At 45.2% G+C, this 18,302-nt stretch overlaps 1 protein-coding gene across 3 annotated transcripts in view; it reads right to left on the reverse strand.

The window, feature by feature from the left end:
* COMTD1 (catechol-O-methyltransferase domain containing 1) overlaps positions 1 to 18,302 on the reverse strand; it is a 172,211-nt gene that overhangs the window by 31,999 nt on the left and 121,910 nt on the right. For all 3 annotated transcript variants that reach the window (XM_040435745.1, XM_040435746.1, XM_040435744.1), the window contains one exon: positions 16,876 to 16,930. In XM_040435745.1, coding sequence (XP_040291679.1) covers positions 16,876 to 16,930 — 55 coding nt within the window. The remainder of the gene's footprint in view (positions 1 to 16,875; positions 16,931 to 18,302) is intronic.

Raw genomic sequence — 18,302 nt, forward strand, 5'->3', positions numbered from 1 at the left:
ACACAGTAGAATTCATCGTGGATTCTATGATGGTGAGCTGACCAGGTCCTGCTGCAGCAAAGCAGCCCCAAACCATGACACTTCCACCTCCATGCTTCACAGTTGGTATGAGGTTCTTTTCTTGGAATGCTGTGTTTGGTTTACGCCAAACATGTCCTCTGCTGTTGTGTCCAAATAATTCAATTTTGGACTCATCTGTCCAAAGAACATTATTCCAGAAGTCCTGGTCTTTGTCAACTTTATCGCTGGCAAATGTCAGTCTGGCCTCGATGTTTCTCTTGGAAAGCAAAGGTTTCCTCCTTGCACACCTCCCATGCAAGTTAAACTTGTACAGTCTCTTTCTGATTGTAGAGGCATGTACTTCTACATCAACAGTAGCCAGAGCCTGCTGTAGTTCTCGAGATGACACTTTAGGGTTTTTGGATACCTCTTTTAGCATCTTGCGGTCTGCTCTTGGGGTGAACTTGCTGGGGCGACCAGTCCTGGGCATGTTGGCAGTTGTTTTGAAAGCCCTCCACTTGTAGACTATCTTCCGGACAGTGGAATGGCTGATTTCAAAATCTTTTGAGATCTTTTTAAATCCCTTCCCAGACTCATAGGCTGCTACAATCTTTTTTCTGAAGTCCTCTGACAGCTCTTTTGCTCTCACCATGGTGCTCACTCTCACTTCAACAGTCAGGAGCACACCAAACTAAATGTCTGAGGTTTAAATAGGGCAAGCCTCATTCAACATGCAGAGTAACGATCTACTAATTATGTGCACCTGGTGTGATATACCTGTGTGAGATCTGAGCCAATTTAAGAGGGAATACATGTGAGGGTGTCCTATCTTTTTCCTCAGTTAGAATAGGCATTTTTGTAGAATGACATTTACAGAAGATCTTGAAAAGACTTTTCTTCAGTTTTCTTTGTTTAGTTGGATTACTTTAATCTCTCTGTATTGTTGAAACGGAGATGAAATAACCATTTATTAAAAATGTTACAAAAAACCACATGCTTTCAAAGGGTGTCCTAATTTTTTCACATGACTGTATATATATATTGATCAGCCTGGTTCGTTTATGACGTGGGAGTGTGTGTTGTTATGTTGTGGCAGTTGGGAGGCTTACAGCTTCGGCAGGAAGTCCTTTGTTTCAGTACTAGCATTCCGTCACACGACCCCACGATGATGTCATCACCCTCCTGTTGAAGAAGGAGGAGGGGGGCTGCTTTTGAGCTATAAAACCCAAAGTCAGGGCAGAGGTGGAGTCTCTTGGAATCTGGACTACAATCAGAGACATATGGGACAGCTCCCTGAAGGAAGGGAGGCCACATGCGGCCACATGAAATGGCTGAGTACCAACCATCCCCTAACCCCTGGCTGTTGACTTCATGTCTCAGCATTAATTCCTGATGAGCCTGTACCCTGGAAGCAGCCCAGTCACCCCCTGTATAACCCTTGGTTACCCTTAACCTCTCCTGCCCTGAGTAATCATATATCCCCTGTGTTCCCCCAGGATTGTAGATCCCTCATATCCCCTGTTCCGTAATAACCCCTGGTTATTCCCCGTAGGGATAGTATATTGTCAGGATTGGGTGGGCTGCTGGTAAAGTGTATGCATGTGTATTATTACAATTGTAGTTAGATGTTGGGGAGGACTTGGGACCGAAATAGTGTATTGTTACTTATATTGTTGTGTGCTGCTATAAATATATATATCTATTCCATTGATATAGATATATATAATTATAAGCAAATATTAGAACATATAGTGTGTGAATAAATCCCTGCGGAGCATTAACCTCTGCATTGCCCTGCCCCTGCAGAGTCCTGACCATTAACCTCTTCAATGCCTGATCCCTGCTACCACTGTCCTGATAACTCATAACCCTGTGTCCCTTGGCCTGCAGGTATTAACCCCTGCAGAGCCACCATTGTGTTTAACTCCTTGTACCCCATAGGGACAGTGATTAGTCAGGCGGGTGGGTTACTGATATTTGTGTGTATGCGAATGTATTATTGTATTATATAGATAGTGTGTGGGGTGGAATTTGGGATTGTGCTGTGTAGAGTAGTTAGGCTTGTATTGTGTTTATTGTAGTACCATTTCTATACTGCGGTGTGTACTTCTGTATGTATATATATTCATATCCATTGATCTATGAATATATATAGATATAGCATATAGTTAGACTTGTATAATTGTATTGTGTAATAAATATTCCTTATTGTTCATAATACAGTGTATGGTGTTTTTACTAGTCGCCGCCGTAGTATAGTGATAGTAAGTCGCACGTAGTGTAGTTCAGTGTAGTGTATATGCAATCAGAGGTAATCAGTAGTGTTTTATGTTTATTTAGGTATAAATGGGCGGAGTCATCAATAGACGTCTCCTCCCATTTATGAATATTAATTATCGATATTTGCATAAATATTGGTGATTAATATTCCCCCTTAACAATTGCCTAGTGGTGACAGGTCGGGCCAACGTATTGCCTCTATTTTGTTCACTTGGGGTTTGATGACTCCGCGCCCAATGACATATTCCAGGTACTTAGTCTCCTCTAACCCTATCGCACATTTTTTTGGGTTAGTGGTTAGTCGCGCCTTCCGAAAGGAGTCCACTACAGCCTGCACTTCGGGTAGGTGACTTTCCCAGTCGGTACTGTGGATGACAATAAGCTGAAGCGTACCGATGATGTGGACGCAGCACAATGTCCATAAGCCGTTGAAAAGTGGCGGGGACACCATACAGACCAAAGGGTAGCACCTTGTACTGATACAGCCCTTCAGGTGTGATGAAGGCAGTTTTCTTTTTGGCAGCCTCCATTAAGGGCATCTGCCAGTACCCTTTTGTGAGGTCCAAAACAGAAAAATACCGGGCTTATCCTAACCTCTCGATAAGCTCATCCACCCGGGGCATGGGATACGCATTGAATTTGGCAATATTGTTCAGTTTACAAAAATCGTTACAGAACCGTAACGTCCCGTCTGGCTTGGATATTAAGACTATAGGACTGGCCCACTTACTTTTAGACTCCTCAATGACATCTAGTTGCAGCATTAACTGCACTTCCTCCGAGATGGCTTGTCGCCGAGCCTCAGGCACCTGGTATGGTTTTAACTGGACTTTGGCCTGAGGTTCCGTGACAATGTCATGCTGGATTGTGGAAGTGCGTCCAGGGATGTCCGAGAACACATCTGTATTCCGACTCACAAACTCCCTGGCCTACTGAGCCTGTTTAAAGGAGAGAGATTCCAAAAGCAGCCCCAAGCCTTATTACTGGAGACAGTTTGAAAAACTATTAAACAAGGGCAGATACATATTGCCACAGGGGGCCTTAATGTTATGAAATATGTTTAATGTTATTATGAAGAAGGGTACCATGAGGTACTTGGACGTCACCCTTTGATGCCGGCTTCGCCGGGGCCACATGATCGCAACTCCGGTCACGTTATCGCAGCGTGCTCATGCGATGCATCCGGCTCCATAGCAACATGACGCTTCTGGGACGGCAGAGCAGAGCCCGGCGCTCGGGAGAAAAACAGCACCAAGTGTTCGCTAGACTGCATGTAGCGCTGTCAAGAAGTGCTGGGAGCCGTTCACCTGAGTTTTTTTTCTAAGTGGGTCGCAAAAGATAGTATCTGCCCTTCTTTAATAGTTTCTCAAACTGTCTCCAGTAATAAGGCTTGGGGCTGCTTTTGGAAACCGCCCACCTCCCCTTTGACCCTGATTGATTGCATATGGTTGTATGCATATATATTCAACTTGTATGGCAAGTTTCTTATGCAACACTATTCACCTGAAGAAGGGGAAGTGGCCCCGAAATGCGTAGTGATTCTGCAATAAACATTTGAAGATATTTCATCTGCACCTGGTTAGTTCTTTGCGCCAAGGGATGTTTCTTCCTTTCACCATGTAGAGGTCTCCCTAACCTTACACAGCTTTAGTAAATTAAAGGGGTTATTCGACTTAAAAAAATGTGTTAGGGCTGCTTTATACATCATTAAAGATATATTTCTAATGTACTCACTTTATTGATTTTGCACTGTTTCCACACTGCTGATTTGGGTCATGTGACCCCCGACGTCATCAACCCTTCTCTGGCACTGACGTCTCGTTTACAAGCTTCTCCTTGCTTGAGGGAGTGGCCCAGCTCTGTAAACGAGACGTCAGAGCCTTTGGTGCCCACCCCCTCTCTCCCTGTATCTGGCTGCTGTGATCTCATTTTCATAACAATAGAGCAGCAGGGCTGTCATTACCATACACATGGCCGATAGTACTGTGCAAAACAGAAGCTCCTGTGTTGCACTGAAAGAGTTAACAGGAGAGCTCTGATAAGGAAAGGGTTACCCAGGCGCTGCCAGTCGCTGTATTGCTGTGATCCAGGAGCAGGAATGAAGGATGAGCAGCTCAGCCAATAAAAGGGAGAAGGCAAGTCAGGACAGTCAATCAGATGAAAGACCCGCCCTCCCTGCAGTTTACACCGGAGAGTAAAGACATGTGCTTCTGCCTGGGCTCTTAGGTTTCCCGGGGAGAGGAAGGGGGGGGACACTGCATTGTGTATATTATGTGTATGGAGGGGGGACAGTGACTACATAGTATATAGTCAACATAGATATGGCTGTAATATAGCTTAGATAGATAAGGGTGTCATATATGACACCTTTATGTATATAAGCTATCTGATACCTATATTTATCTAAGCTATATTAGATACATAGAGCTTAGATACACAGAGCTGCCTCAGAGCTTAGATACACAGAGCTGCCTCAGAGCTTAGATACACAGAGCTGCATATAGAGCTTAGATACACAGAGCTTCCATAGAGCTTAGATACATAGAGCTTAGATACACAGAGCTGCCATAGAGCTTAGATACACAGAGCTGCCATAGAGCTTAGATACACAGAGCCGCCATAGAGCTTAGATACACAGAGCCGCCATAGAGCTTAGATACACAATGCTGCCATAGAGCTTAGAAACATAGAGCTTAGATACACAGAGCTGCCTTAGAGGATATATAGAGCTGCCATAGAGCTTAGATACACAGAGCTGCCATAGAGCTTAGATACACAGAGCTGCCATAGAGCTTAGATACATAGAGCTTAGATACACAGAGCTGCCATAGAGCTTGAAAACACAAAGCTGCCATAGAGCTTAGATACATAGAGCTGCCATAGAGCTTAGATACATAGAGCTGCCATAGAGGATACACAGAGCTGCCATAGAGCTTAGATACACAAAGCTGCCATAGAGCTTAGATACATAGAGCTTAGATACATAGAGCTGCCATAGAGCTTAGATACATAGAGCTTAGATACACAGAGCTGCCATAGAAGATACACAGAGCTGCCATAGAGCTTAGATACATAGAGCTGCCATAGAGGATACACAGAGCTGCCATACAGCTTAGATACACAGAGCCGCCATAGAGCGTAGATACACAAAGCTGCCATAGAGCTTAGATACATAGAGCTTAGATACACAGAGCTGCCATAGAGGATACACAGAGCTGCCATAGAGCTTAGATACACAGAGCTGCCATAGAGCTTAGATACACAGAGCTGCCATAGAGCTTAGATACATAGAGCTTAGATACACCGAGCTGTCAGAGAGCTTAGATACATAGAGCTTAGATACATAGAGCCTGTGTATCTGCAATGTGACAGGATGATCTGTCTGTGTGAGCTAGGAGATTATCATGTGACTGTTTTTTTATTTTTATGCAAAGTTAGTATGTGCAGAGCAGGGTGAGGCGAAGGTCAGATTGTTCACGCCCACAAATATTCATGAGGGAGGGCTCAGGCTTTGTGCCCCCTCAGCATGTACTTCAGCATGTAAACACAGCAATGACAGCACCATGAAAAGGTGTAAGTATGGTTTTCTCTCTTAAGAAATCAAGCTTAACGTATATGTATGTCCTGATGAGTTTTATACTTTTTATTTGTTTTTTTCCATAACTCGGATTACCCCTTTAACATGGTAGATCTGTTCCGGCTTTCGCCACTCTGGCTGGTGTACCTTGTAGTTCACATCTCCAACTTTCTCAAGTACCTCGTAGGGCCCCTGCCACCTAGCCAGGAACTTAATGTCGGTACCAGAACCAAAACCCAATCACCCGGGTTACTGATCCGGACCTAAGCCTGCCGATTATAGACCCAACTCTGGGCTCGCTGAGCTGCCTCCATATGCTCCCTAACAAGAGGCAACACTGTCTCTATCCATTCTTGCATCTGGGTAACTTACTCAATAACACTTTTATACGGAGTGGGCTGTTGTTCCCATGCCTCTTTGGCTACATCCAAGAGACCGTGAGGGTGTCTGCCATATAGCAGTTCGAAGGGCGAGAACCCAGTAGAGGCCTGGGGTACCTCTCGCACTGCGAACATTAAATAGGGCAGAAGAAGGTCCCAGTCCTTCCCATCTTTAGCCACCACCCTTTTCAACATATTTTTTAAATCTTTGGCTAAACCTTTCTACCAGACAGTCTGTTTGCGGATGGTAAACGGACGTCCGTAGGTGTTTTATGTGCAGCAACTTACAGAGTTCCCTCATCACCTTGGAGATAAAAGGGGTCCCCTGGTCAATCAGAACCTCTTTAGGTAGCCCCACTTGGGAGAACATTTCCATTAGCTCCTTAGCTATCAGTTTAGCCGATGTATGTCGCAATGGCACCGCCTCCGGGTACTGAGTGGCGTAGTCTAGGACGACCAAGATGTGTTGTTGTCCTCTAGCGGACTTCGGTACTGGCAGTGGTGTATCTTGGTTTTGTGTTGCCCTAGGCGAGACTAAACTCGGGCACCCCCTAATATAAATTTGACCCACCCCTTCCTGTCAAGGCCAAACCCCTTTCTCTCTAAACCCCACCCCTTCCTATGTGCCATCCACAGATCCCCCTCCCCTAAACAGTGCCATCCACAGATCTCCTTCCCCTAAACAGTGCCATCCACAGATCTCCCTCCCCTAAACAGTGCCATCCACAGATCTCCCCCCTAAACAGTGCCATCCACAGATCTCCCCCCTAAACAGTGCCATCCACAAATCCCCCTCCCCTAAACAGTGCCATCCACAGATCCCCCTCCCCTAAACAGTGCCATCCACAGATCCCCCTCCCCTAAACAGTGCCATCCACAGATCCCCCTCCCCTAAACAGTGCCATCCACAGATCTCCCTCCCCTAAACAGTGCCATCCACAGATCTCCCTCCCCTAAACAGTGCCATCCACAGATCTCCCTCCCCTAAACAGTGCCATCCACAGATCTCCCTCCCCTAAACAGTGCCATCCACAGATCTCCCTCCCCTAAACAGTGCTATCCACAGATCTCCCTCCCCTAAACAGTGCCATCCACAGATCTCCCCCCTAAACAGTGCCATCCACAGATCTCCCTCCCCTAAACAGTGCCATCCACAGATCTCCCCCCTAAACAGTGACATCTACAGATCTTCCTCCCCTAAACAGTAACATCCACAGATCCCCCTCCCTGACGCTCACAGGAGTACATTTATAAACTAATCAGTAACTTTAATCATTGCTGATCTCTTTACTTGGATACCTTACTCTGTCTTAGCTCCGGTAACAGCAGGCAGAGCGGGTGGTGCTTACTCACTGACGTCACGCGCCGCCTAGTGGGAGAAGCAGGCGAGTGACGTCAGTGAGTTAGCACCGCCCGCCCGCACTGCCTGCTGTTACCGGAGCTAAGACAGAGTAAGGTATCCAAGTAAAGAGATCAGCAATGATTAAAGTTAAAGTTACTGATTAGTTTATAAATGTACTCCTGTGAGCGGCGTGGCCCTGTATATTCTAACCCCCAGGCAAGCGTCCCTGTCACCATGGGAACGCCTGGGGGTTAGAATATACCATCGGATTTGAGTTTATACGATCTCACTAAGATCGTGAAAACTCAGATCCGATGGTATATTCTAACCCCCAGGCAAGTGTCCCCGTCACCATGGGAACGCCTGGGGGTTAGAATATACCATCGGATCTTCTGAGTATACCGGCATATAAGACGGATGGGACAAGGGGCAAAAAAGGCATTTTGCCGCCCCATTGCCAAGTGGCAAATGCCTAGGCAAATGCCTTGTTTGCCTCGTGATAGATACGCCACTGGGTACTGGGCCTACGAGGTCCATAGCGATACGCTTAAACGGTACCTCGATGATCGGGAGAGGTACCAAGGGACTACAGAAAAGGTGCTGGGAGCTAGTTGCCTGGCAGGTCGGGCAAGACTTACAAAATTCGTCCACCTCCCTAAACACACTGGGCCAGTAAAACCGTTGTAGAATCCGATCCTGTGTTTTCTGCATTCCCAGATGACCCTGAGAACATGTTCGTGGGCTAACTCTAACACGAGTTTGCGATAAGCCTGGGGCACCACCAAATGTTCAATGGGTTCACCCTGCACCTAGTTTACTCGATACAACATATTCTGCTGAACCAAAAAACGGGGGTACACCGACTCTGCCCCAGCTTGTTGTGGTTCACCATCTACTATTAATACATTTTCCCAGGCTCGGGATAGGGTGGGGTCCCGGTGTTGTGCAGTACCAAAATTATCCCTGGAGACATTGAGGTCTGCCAGCTCAGGCCCCGTCGGCAAGTCCTCCATGTCTCCCACCATTACACTCATTGGGGTTGTCTCCCCCTCTTCCACCGAAGTGGCGGTCACCCCTACCGCTGGCCCTTCAGCCTCGGGTTCCCAGGGTTCTGGCCTCCCCCCGGAGCAAGGCCACTCTGCTGAGGTTACCCCTGTCTCATGGGTATTAGTCACTTTCCTAGCAGGCCACAGTGCTGGGAAACCAGGGAAGTCTCTCCCTATTATAAGTTTGTAGTGTAAGTTTGTGGCAACTGCCACTTCGTGAGTCCACCTGCCGGCCCCGTGGTTAGAGACACCAGGGCGGTGGGATAGTCTTTTATGTCCCCAAGGATGCACATGGCCAATATACTCAGCATACCGTACCAGGGGAGCCCTTACTAGGGACACCAGACTCCCTGAGTCCAGCAGGGCCTCCGCTGGAGTGTCTCCCACTTCCACCCGGCACAAGTAATTAAGAGTTTCTGCACACAACCTCCTGGAATATGAAGACTGACAGAAGCCATAATTTGTGTCCATGGGTTCCACCTGATGGGGACAGTCAGCTCGTACATGGCCAGGCTCCTGATACGTCGTGGGGCACGGGTTGTAATACAGCTGGTTTGAAGGGAGTCTTTCACCTAAAATCACCATTATAGAACACTAACATCAGGATCTCCATTACATTCCCCATATTAGAAGGCTACCTTCCATATTGCTGTCCATCGCTGTTTTTCTCAGAAAATCACTTTTATTCAATTTGTAAATAAGCTTCTGAAGGTGCCCAGGGGAGGCATTCATGCGGCCGTTGCCCGGGCCCCTCCCGGATTCAGGCCTTCAGCCTGGCACAAGGCTGAGATCCTACAGAGATTGCCAAAGCTCCAATGTCAGAGAGAGATCATCACCACCACCTGACACTGCTGGCTGTTTTGTATAGGCCTCTCAAAACCCAGCCTGGGACTTGGGGAGAAGTCACCCACCCAGCACTTTGACTACTCCCAGTAAGAGCCGTCCCAGATCAGTTATTTACAGCCATACTAGATAGCAAGGTGTCAAACAGCAACTGCTCATAGGGTGGCCAGAGGTCCAGTTTTAGGCCGGACAGTCCGGCTTTCAGACTCCCTGTCCTCCGTCTAGCGCAGGGCCTGGACGGACACAAGGATGTCCTTTTGAACAGCTCACTCTCAGACAGCAGCACTGTGCTGTCTGAGTGTGAGCTGCAGGAAGAAAGTCACCGTCCTTCCCAAACCCTGCAGCTGACAGAAGTTGATTTTTTTACTTCATTTTTTCAATCCCTGTCGGCTGAGGAGTGTGAGGGGGCGTGGCCTAACTGGATAGGAGGCGTGTCCTTTTAACAGCTCACTCTAAGACAGCAGCACTGTGCTGTCTGAGTGTGAGCTGCAGGGAGAAAGTCACCCTCCCTCCCACTCCTGCAGCTGACAGAAGTTGATTTTTACCTTAATTTTTTCAATCCCCATCAACTATGGAGTGGGAGGGCGTGGCCTAACTGGATAGAGGGCATGGCTTAGTGGGACCTGAGGGCGGGGTTTTAAGTTCGTCTTTTGAGGGTGGACACATTGTGGCAGGGGGCGTGTCTGGGCTCCTTCCTGGCTCATTTGCATACCAAATAAGCTGGATTTTCAGAGGATAAAAACATCTATTGCTGGAACAAAGGCACATCTTGAAATAAGGTACTAAGTGCTATTAGGCCATGGCTTTACTTCAATAGTGATTATCCTGGTAACAGATTTCCTTTAAAGCTCACCTAAAGCAGTGAAGAAAAATGCCTGGGTTGTTTTGGAAACCTGGAGTAAAACTGTATCTGAAGGCTAACAGCCTGCGAGCTTCTATTGACTGATAAGGGTCACGTGACCAAGCTTCTATTGGCTAATGCATTTTTGGGGGAATATCTCAGGAACGGTACGTCCTAGAGAGCTGAGACCTGGTCTAAAACCTTCCCGGAAACCTTATGTACCAGTGTGCCAAATTTAGTGATTGTAAATGCAACGGTGCGGATTCCTTTAGCGGACATACATACACACACACACACACCTTTATATATTAGATATTTAGCTGTTCTGCCACCAAGGGTTAACTGTTTGTCTAGCTATGTGAATTGTACTCCACGTGCATTCCGTTTCCGTATGTACGTATTTCCGTTCCGCAAAAAATAGAACATGTCCTATTATTGTCCGCATTACGGACAAGGATAGTACTGTTCTATTAGGGGCCAGCTGTTCTGTTCCACAAAATACTGAATGCACAAGGACGTCATCCATTTTTTTTTTTTTTGTGGACCCTTTTTTGCGGACTGCAAAATACATACAGTCGTGTGCATGAGCCCTAAACCTTTTATCTCTAAATTATAATAATCAGATAATAGAAGTCAAGTAATCCCTCAAGGTATGGGCCATTTTTTTATTACAAACATTGATTTATTGACACAAAAAAAAACACCAGAGACACATCCAAGGCTTACCACACACAGTTTTAGGCCTCTTTCACACAACCGTTTTTTTTTCCCTTCCGTTTACGGGCCATTTTTTGCGTTCCGTATACGGTCCGTGTACAGAACCATTCATTTCAATGGTTCCGCAAAAAAACCGGAATGTACTCCGTATGCATTCCGTTTCCGTATTTCCGTTCCGTTGAAAAATAGAACATGTCCTATTATTGCCCGCAAATCACAGAACACATACAGAAATGCATCCGTATGTCTTCCGTATCCGTTCCGTTTTAGCGGAACCATATATTGAAAATTTTATGCCCAGCGCAATTTTTTCTATGTAATTACTGTATATGCCATACGGAAAAACGGAATGGAAAAACGGAAACAAAAAAAGGTACAACGGATGCGTGAACAACGGACCGGAAAACACTGAAAAAGCCATCCGGTCGTGTGAAAGAGGCCTAACTGTTTCAACGGCAGATATTGGTTCTCCCAAACCATTCCCTTCTCACACCACATTGGAATTTACTTATGGTTAAATGAACAGCATGAGACTACCAGAGATCTATGGTTCTTTTACTCAATGTGACCAAATGTATCACCACAGTGGAATTTGCCTGTAGTTAGATGGACAGCATGCAATTAACCAGAGCTCTAACATACCGCATGAATGCAGGAGCTTCTGGCTAAGGCCTCATGCACACGGCTGTTGGCCGGGGCTCGCATTGTGGCCCGCAAACAGCGGGTCCGCTGTATATGAGCACTGGCCGTTTGTGCACCGTATCACGGAGCGGACCCATTCAAGTGAAGGTACGGAGTGGAAAAGAGGCACAGAAGCATTACGGAGTGCCTTTGCGGTTTTCTGTCCGTGCCTCTGCACAGCAAAAATGTAGCACATGCACTACTTTTTTGCTGTGCGGACTGTCGGATGAGGATCGCGGATCCCATTTGGGGCCACATGGTCTGTGCAGTATCACGTGTATAGTTTTTCTAGTGTTTAATACTGAAAAAAAAAATATTGCCATATTCTGATCCATATAACCTTTTTTAGTCATGTGTATGGAGGTGTGTGAGAGCTCATTTTTTGTGGGGTGATCTGTACTTTTTATTGTTACCATTGATCACTTTTTATTTCATTTTTTGTGGGAGGTAAAATGGCCAAAAACTGGCGAATCGCTGTTTGCCATATGGGATAAATATTTTAATATTTTAATAGTACGGGCGTTTTCATACACATGACCGTGATGTATATATTTTAAATAAATTTTTATTTTTATTTTGGGGAAAAGGGAGTGATTTGAACATTTATTTTTTAACACTGTTTTATAGTTCCCATAGGGAACTATAACAAGCAATCATCAGATTGCTTCTCTGATATACTCCAGTGCATTAGCATTGGAATCTATGAGAAATGCACTGTATTCCTATGGAGCCCTGCCACAGGCAGGGGCTCCAAGGGAACTAATGTGCGGCAGTCTCTTTGTTACTCAGGAGGACACAGGCTGCCGCACACTGCATCCTGCTCCCCTGATCCTCGCCAGAGAGAGCCAGAGTGCACCTGGAAGTACTATGTACGACGCTGGTTGGGAAGGTGTTAAGCAATAATTTTTATTAAGAGTTTTCAATTACAGTCATGTAATCACAAACAATACATGGATTTATAAGTGTTTTTGACCAGCACTTGGTTTTGGCTCAAAATGCCTGATCAAACACTGACTGTGTGAAAGCAGCCTTCAAGTCATCGGCTTATTTGTTACATATATGATGTCTTATTGGAAAATTCTCCATTTCTCTCAGTTGGACAATGTGTTATTTTCTTACTAGAGAAAGAATTCTCCAAATAATTAATTATAAGATATGTCTTCTGATAGTAGTAGCTATCAAATTATGTAGTCTTATGCCTCATTCACACGTTGGTGTTTGGTCAGTGATTTTGAGTCAAAACCAGGTGTGGCTCTAAACACAGAACAGGAACAGATCTTTCCCTTAAGGCCTCTTTCACACTACCGTTTATTTTATCCGTTTTGCGGGCTGTTTTTTGCGTTTCGTATACGGTCCGTATATGGAACCATTCATTTCAATGGTTCCGCAAAAAAAACTGAATGTACTCCGTATGTATTTCATTTCCGTGTTTCCGTATCTCCGTTCCGTTCAAAGATAGAACATGTCCTATATTTGGCTGCAAATCACGTTCCGTGGTTCCATTAAAGTCAATGGGTCCGCAAAAAAAACGGAATGCATCCGTATGTATTCCGTATCCGTTCCGTTTTTTGCGGAACCATCTATTTAAATTGTTATGCCAGCCCAATTTGTTCTATGTAATTACTGTATACTGTATATGCCATACGGAAAAATGGAATGGAAAAACGGAACTGAAACTTAAACACAACGGAAACAATAAAACGGAACAACGGATCAGTAAAAAACGGACCGCAAAACACTGAAATAGCCATAAACCTTATGTCTGTGGAGGCTCCAAACCTGGTTTTGACTCAAAATTACTGATGGAAATCACTGACCAAAACACTGACTTTGTGAATGAGGCATTAGTGACAGATTAAAGAGGTTCTGCAGTTTTTTTAAACTGATGATTTATCCTCTGGGACCCCTGCCGATCAGCTGTTTGAGAAGGCTGCGGCGCTGGCAGTAGTGCTACGGCCTTCTCGCTGTTTACCGCAGGCCCAGTGACGTCACGACTAGTATCAATGGCCCGGGCTGGGCTAAGCTCCATTTAAGTGAACAGAGCTTAGCCCCGCGCAGGCCAGTGATACTAGTCGTGACGTCACTGGGCCTGCGGTAAACAGTGAGAATTATCAACTCATTTTATAACAAACGCTTTTAGTGAAGATGAAACAAATGTTATAATATATTAGATATGATATGTGCTGTTTTTTTTTTTTAGCCAATTAAGAATCATAAAGTGTTATAATAGGTGTAACTCTTCTTATGCATATTAATTACAGATTAGCGAATTTCATATTTTGCAGTTCGTTCACACTTCGTTTACTGTTAAAAGGTGAATTCCGTTATTCATTCCATCATAATAGAAGTCTATGGGCTGCAAAACGGATCAGTTCTGTTTCTGTTATGCAGGGAAGTCCTCTCCTGCATAAGTGAAACGTGATGAATCCGTTTTGCAGCCCATAGACTTCTATTATGACGGAATGAATAACGAAATGCCTCTAAAGCCATTCTGTTCTGCATTCCATCATAGAATTGTGTTATAGTCCGTGGTAACGGAATCCATAATGCAATTCACCTTTTACCAGTAAACGAAGCGTGAACGAATTTCATAACCTGAAATTCGCTCATCTCTAATATTAATGTTTGGAGATGATCAGATCCTTTGTCCAATTTAGGCTAGGGCTACACCTGTCGCGTCCAGGATCACTGAGCAGTGGTGATCCCATAGAAATGAATGATATTGCCGCTGCAGTTGCAAGAAATCCAGCCGTTACACTGCAATGCACAATATCATGTGTGTCATGTCGCCATCAAGCCAAGCCTTGAAAGAATGAAATTCAAATGTGTCATGAGTCTTGTGAAGGGGTAATTCACAGTTTCGGCAAGATTTTTCTTTCTATAATAAAAAGTTAGGCCTTATGCACAAGACTGTGTGCCGGCTTTGCCTCCGCACTTTTTTGTGTTTGGACCCTCTTTTTTTAGTGTTTGCACTACTTTTTTGTAGTGTGGACCATCGGATGTGGATCGCGGACTCCATTCAAGTAAATGGGTCCACATCCGCAGGCTGCGGCCACACGGTCGGTGCTCGTGCAAACTGCCGTCCTCAGCACGGGCAAAGCCGGCACACAGTCTTGTGCATAAGGCCTAACTTTTTATTATAGAAAGAAAACCCAGGGAAGCACTACTGATCTGTGCCTCCATTCTGCACTGTATCTCCTGGATTGCAGACCCATTCAAGTAAATCCATTATACGGTGTAGCGCATCCACTATACGGTGTGCACACGGCCGGTGCCTGTATATTGCGGACCCGTAATATGGGCACGGCTGGGCAACAGCCGTATCCATTAGGCCTTATACAGTTTTCCATTACATGTTCTGTATGGATTTATGCAAGCATCTTTCAGATGAATGAGAGATTTCTGCCACAAATCTGCTGCATATGAATACACCCAAACAAGCTGAGCACCTGTGTGTCCATCACATAACCAGGACAGATTTAGGATGCCTTGACACGCGGAAGATTTTGTGGCAGAAAATTCTAGTTCCATTCAGCAATGGGGCTAGCAGAAATCCTAGTGCTCGCTGCCCCATTCAAATGAATGGAATTGATTTTCAGTTGCCAAATTTTCTGCCACAAAATCTGCCGTGTGTGAAGGCATCCTTATATTCCATGGAGGTAAGAAATGATGGTTCCTATTATATGATTGCAAGCAGAAATTTTGAACAACATAAGGAATTTATGCACAAAGTATAGTAAAGGAAAATGGATTACCATTTTAAAGGGGCAGTCTGAGTTATATACAACTTGAGCAATCCCTATAAATTGCCTAAAATAACAAAATGAATGGATACGCTCCCATATTCTGCCTTGCATCTTCCTGCACTGAGCTCCAGTCCTCATGTGCATGGAACATCACTGCTGCAGCCAGGAAGATATCAGACAACAGCTGTGGAAGGACCAGAGCTCAGCACTGAAGAAACAAATGAGAAACCGCGTGAATATCCATTCATTTGTTATTTTAGGCCAGAGTTTTCTTTAGTTTTTTTTTTGTTTAGTTTGGACAACCCCCTTTGAGGCCTCATGCACACGACCATATGTATTTTGTGGTCCGCAGAAAACGGATCCACAAAAAATACGGATGACGTCCGTGTGCATTCCGTATTTTGTGGAATGGAACAGCTGGCCCCAAATAGAACAGTACTATCCTTGTCTGTAATGCGGACAATAATAGGACACGTTCTATTTTTTTGTGGAACGGAAATACGGACATACGGAAACGGAATGCACACGGAGTAAGGCGTCATGCACACGGCCGTGACGTTTTTTGCGGTCCGCAAACTGCGTATCCGCAAAAAACGGAAGCCGCCCGTGTTGCCCTCCGCAATTTGCGTAACGGAACGGGCGCCAGCAATATAAATGCCTATTCTTGTCCGCAAAGCGCGGACAAGAATAGGACATGTTATATTTTTCTTTAGCGGGGCCGCGGAACGGAGCCACAGATGCGGACAGCACACGGAGTGCTGTCCGCATCTTTTGCGGCCCCCTTTGAAGTGAATGGGTCCGCATCTGAGTAGCCAAAACGGCGGCTCGGATGCGGACCCAAACAACGGTCGTGTGCATGAGGCCTAACTTCGTTTTCTTTTGCGGACCCATTGAAATGAATGGTTCCGTATACGGTCCGCAAGAAAAAAAAAAAACGGTCACGGAAAGAAAATACGTTTGTGTGCATGAGGCCTAAGGCTGTGGCTGTGAAAACTGCAGGGGCATCATATTAACTGATTAGAACTGATTTGTTCAGTGTGCATTGTTAATGGCTGTGCGAATGCAGGTTACTACATCACCATTAAAGGGGTTTTCCGAGCGTTTAATACTAATGACCTGGGTAGCGGAATCCATAATGGAATTCTTAGATATCCCGAACTTTGTACGCCGAACTTGAAAACAGAAGTTCGCTCAACACTAGACCTGACCTCAGGATAGGTCATCAGTATCTGATCAGTGGAGTCCACCACTTCTCATAGCTCTTACTTACGATTTACGACTGAAAACAGATGTAAAAGAGGAGTAAAAACTACTCCAGTCAGGGCATGGGGTAGTTTTTACTCCTGGCGCATGGACTGCCAAAGATGCGCCTAATTTAAGACCGTAAAGAAGGAGCAAGTCACCTGTGTCTGATTTAATTACCCAGTGTTTGTTCTTCAGACTTTACTTCCACCTGAATTTTATTGTCTACGGCAGCCTGCAAACAAAGGTAAGAGAAAAAGAAAGATACATCGTTATTTGTCGCTAAGGGTATAGGCACACATCATGTAAATGCTTCCAATTCTCTGCAGTGGAATTTTGTGAAGAAAATCCGCATGGGGGGGGGGGGGGGGGGGTAGTTTACTAACAGCGCTTCAGTCTTTAGCATAAAAACAGTTGCAAGGACCACTTTTCTTCACCCACGGACTGCTAGAGCTGAACCTAATTTGTGACGAAGGCCTGCACTTAGTCCTAAATTAGGCGCTTCCTCTGGTAGCGCAGGGGCTAACATAGACCAGCGCAAAAAGCCGGTCTTTGAAAATGACCCCTACTATGTGTGGCCGCACTCTAAGGAGACGTTCACACAACGGCTTTTACAGTGGAATTTTGGTGTGGACAGCAGCGCCGAAATTCCGCCAAAAACCTGCCGGTGGCTGCGTCCTTTCTGCTTCCCATACATCTCTATAAAAGCCATCATGTGTCCCCTAAGGTTACCTGCACATGCTGTGGGTTATGCATGTTTTTTCATGCAGAAAAAAATTCTGCGTGATACAGTACCAGCAAAGTGTATGAGATTAGACAAATCTCATGTACACTTTGTTTATTTTTCTGTACAGAAATTGACCTACTTTGTGGATTTTCAAATCTGCAGCATGTCAATTGTTTTATGCGTGTTTTGTGTGGAGTTTACCCTTTGCAATGTGGAAATCTGTGCAGGTTTTCTGTTAGTAAACGTGCAACCGTGTGCATGTAGCCGTAGGGGAACTACACATGATTCGCATTTGTATGCAATAAATCTACATTAAATCTGCAACAAAAATGCACATAAATTTGCACTATTTTTCTGCCTGTGTTAACAATTCCATTGTAGACTATATAAGGTGCAGAATCGCACAAACAATTGAAATGCTGCGGATTTTAAAATCCGAACAGCAGGTTAATTACCGTGTGTTAAAAATACGCAGTATGTACATGAGATTTGGCAAATCTCACTCACTTTGATGGTACTGTATTACACTGTGGTTTTTCTGCACAAAAAACTGCAGGGGAAAAACTCATGTAAACCATATTGTGTGCAGTTATGCGAATGGTGCTGTTAGGGTACGGCTAAAGGGTGATTTTGGGCACAACATGTGCCACGCATCCATGTCATGCCCAAGTATCGCAGTGTGGCAGGGATGCCACTGGAACGAGTGGGGTCACAGCGCGACTTGCATGATTGTAGCAGGCATGACACGTGAAATGGCATAAAGCCTAGAAGTGCTGGATTTCTTGCAACTTACATGTAACGGTCGCTGCAAACGTGAGTTGCGCTGTGACCCTATTCATCCCTATGGCAGTCCCGCTACACTGCGATCTTTAGTTACGCA

This window comes from Bufo bufo, chromosome 6 (genome assembly GCF_905171765.1).
Source record: "Bufo bufo chromosome 6, aBufBuf1.1, whole genome shotgun sequence".
NCBI classification, from domain to species: Eukaryota; Metazoa; Chordata; class Amphibia; order Anura; family Bufonidae; genus Bufo; species Bufo bufo.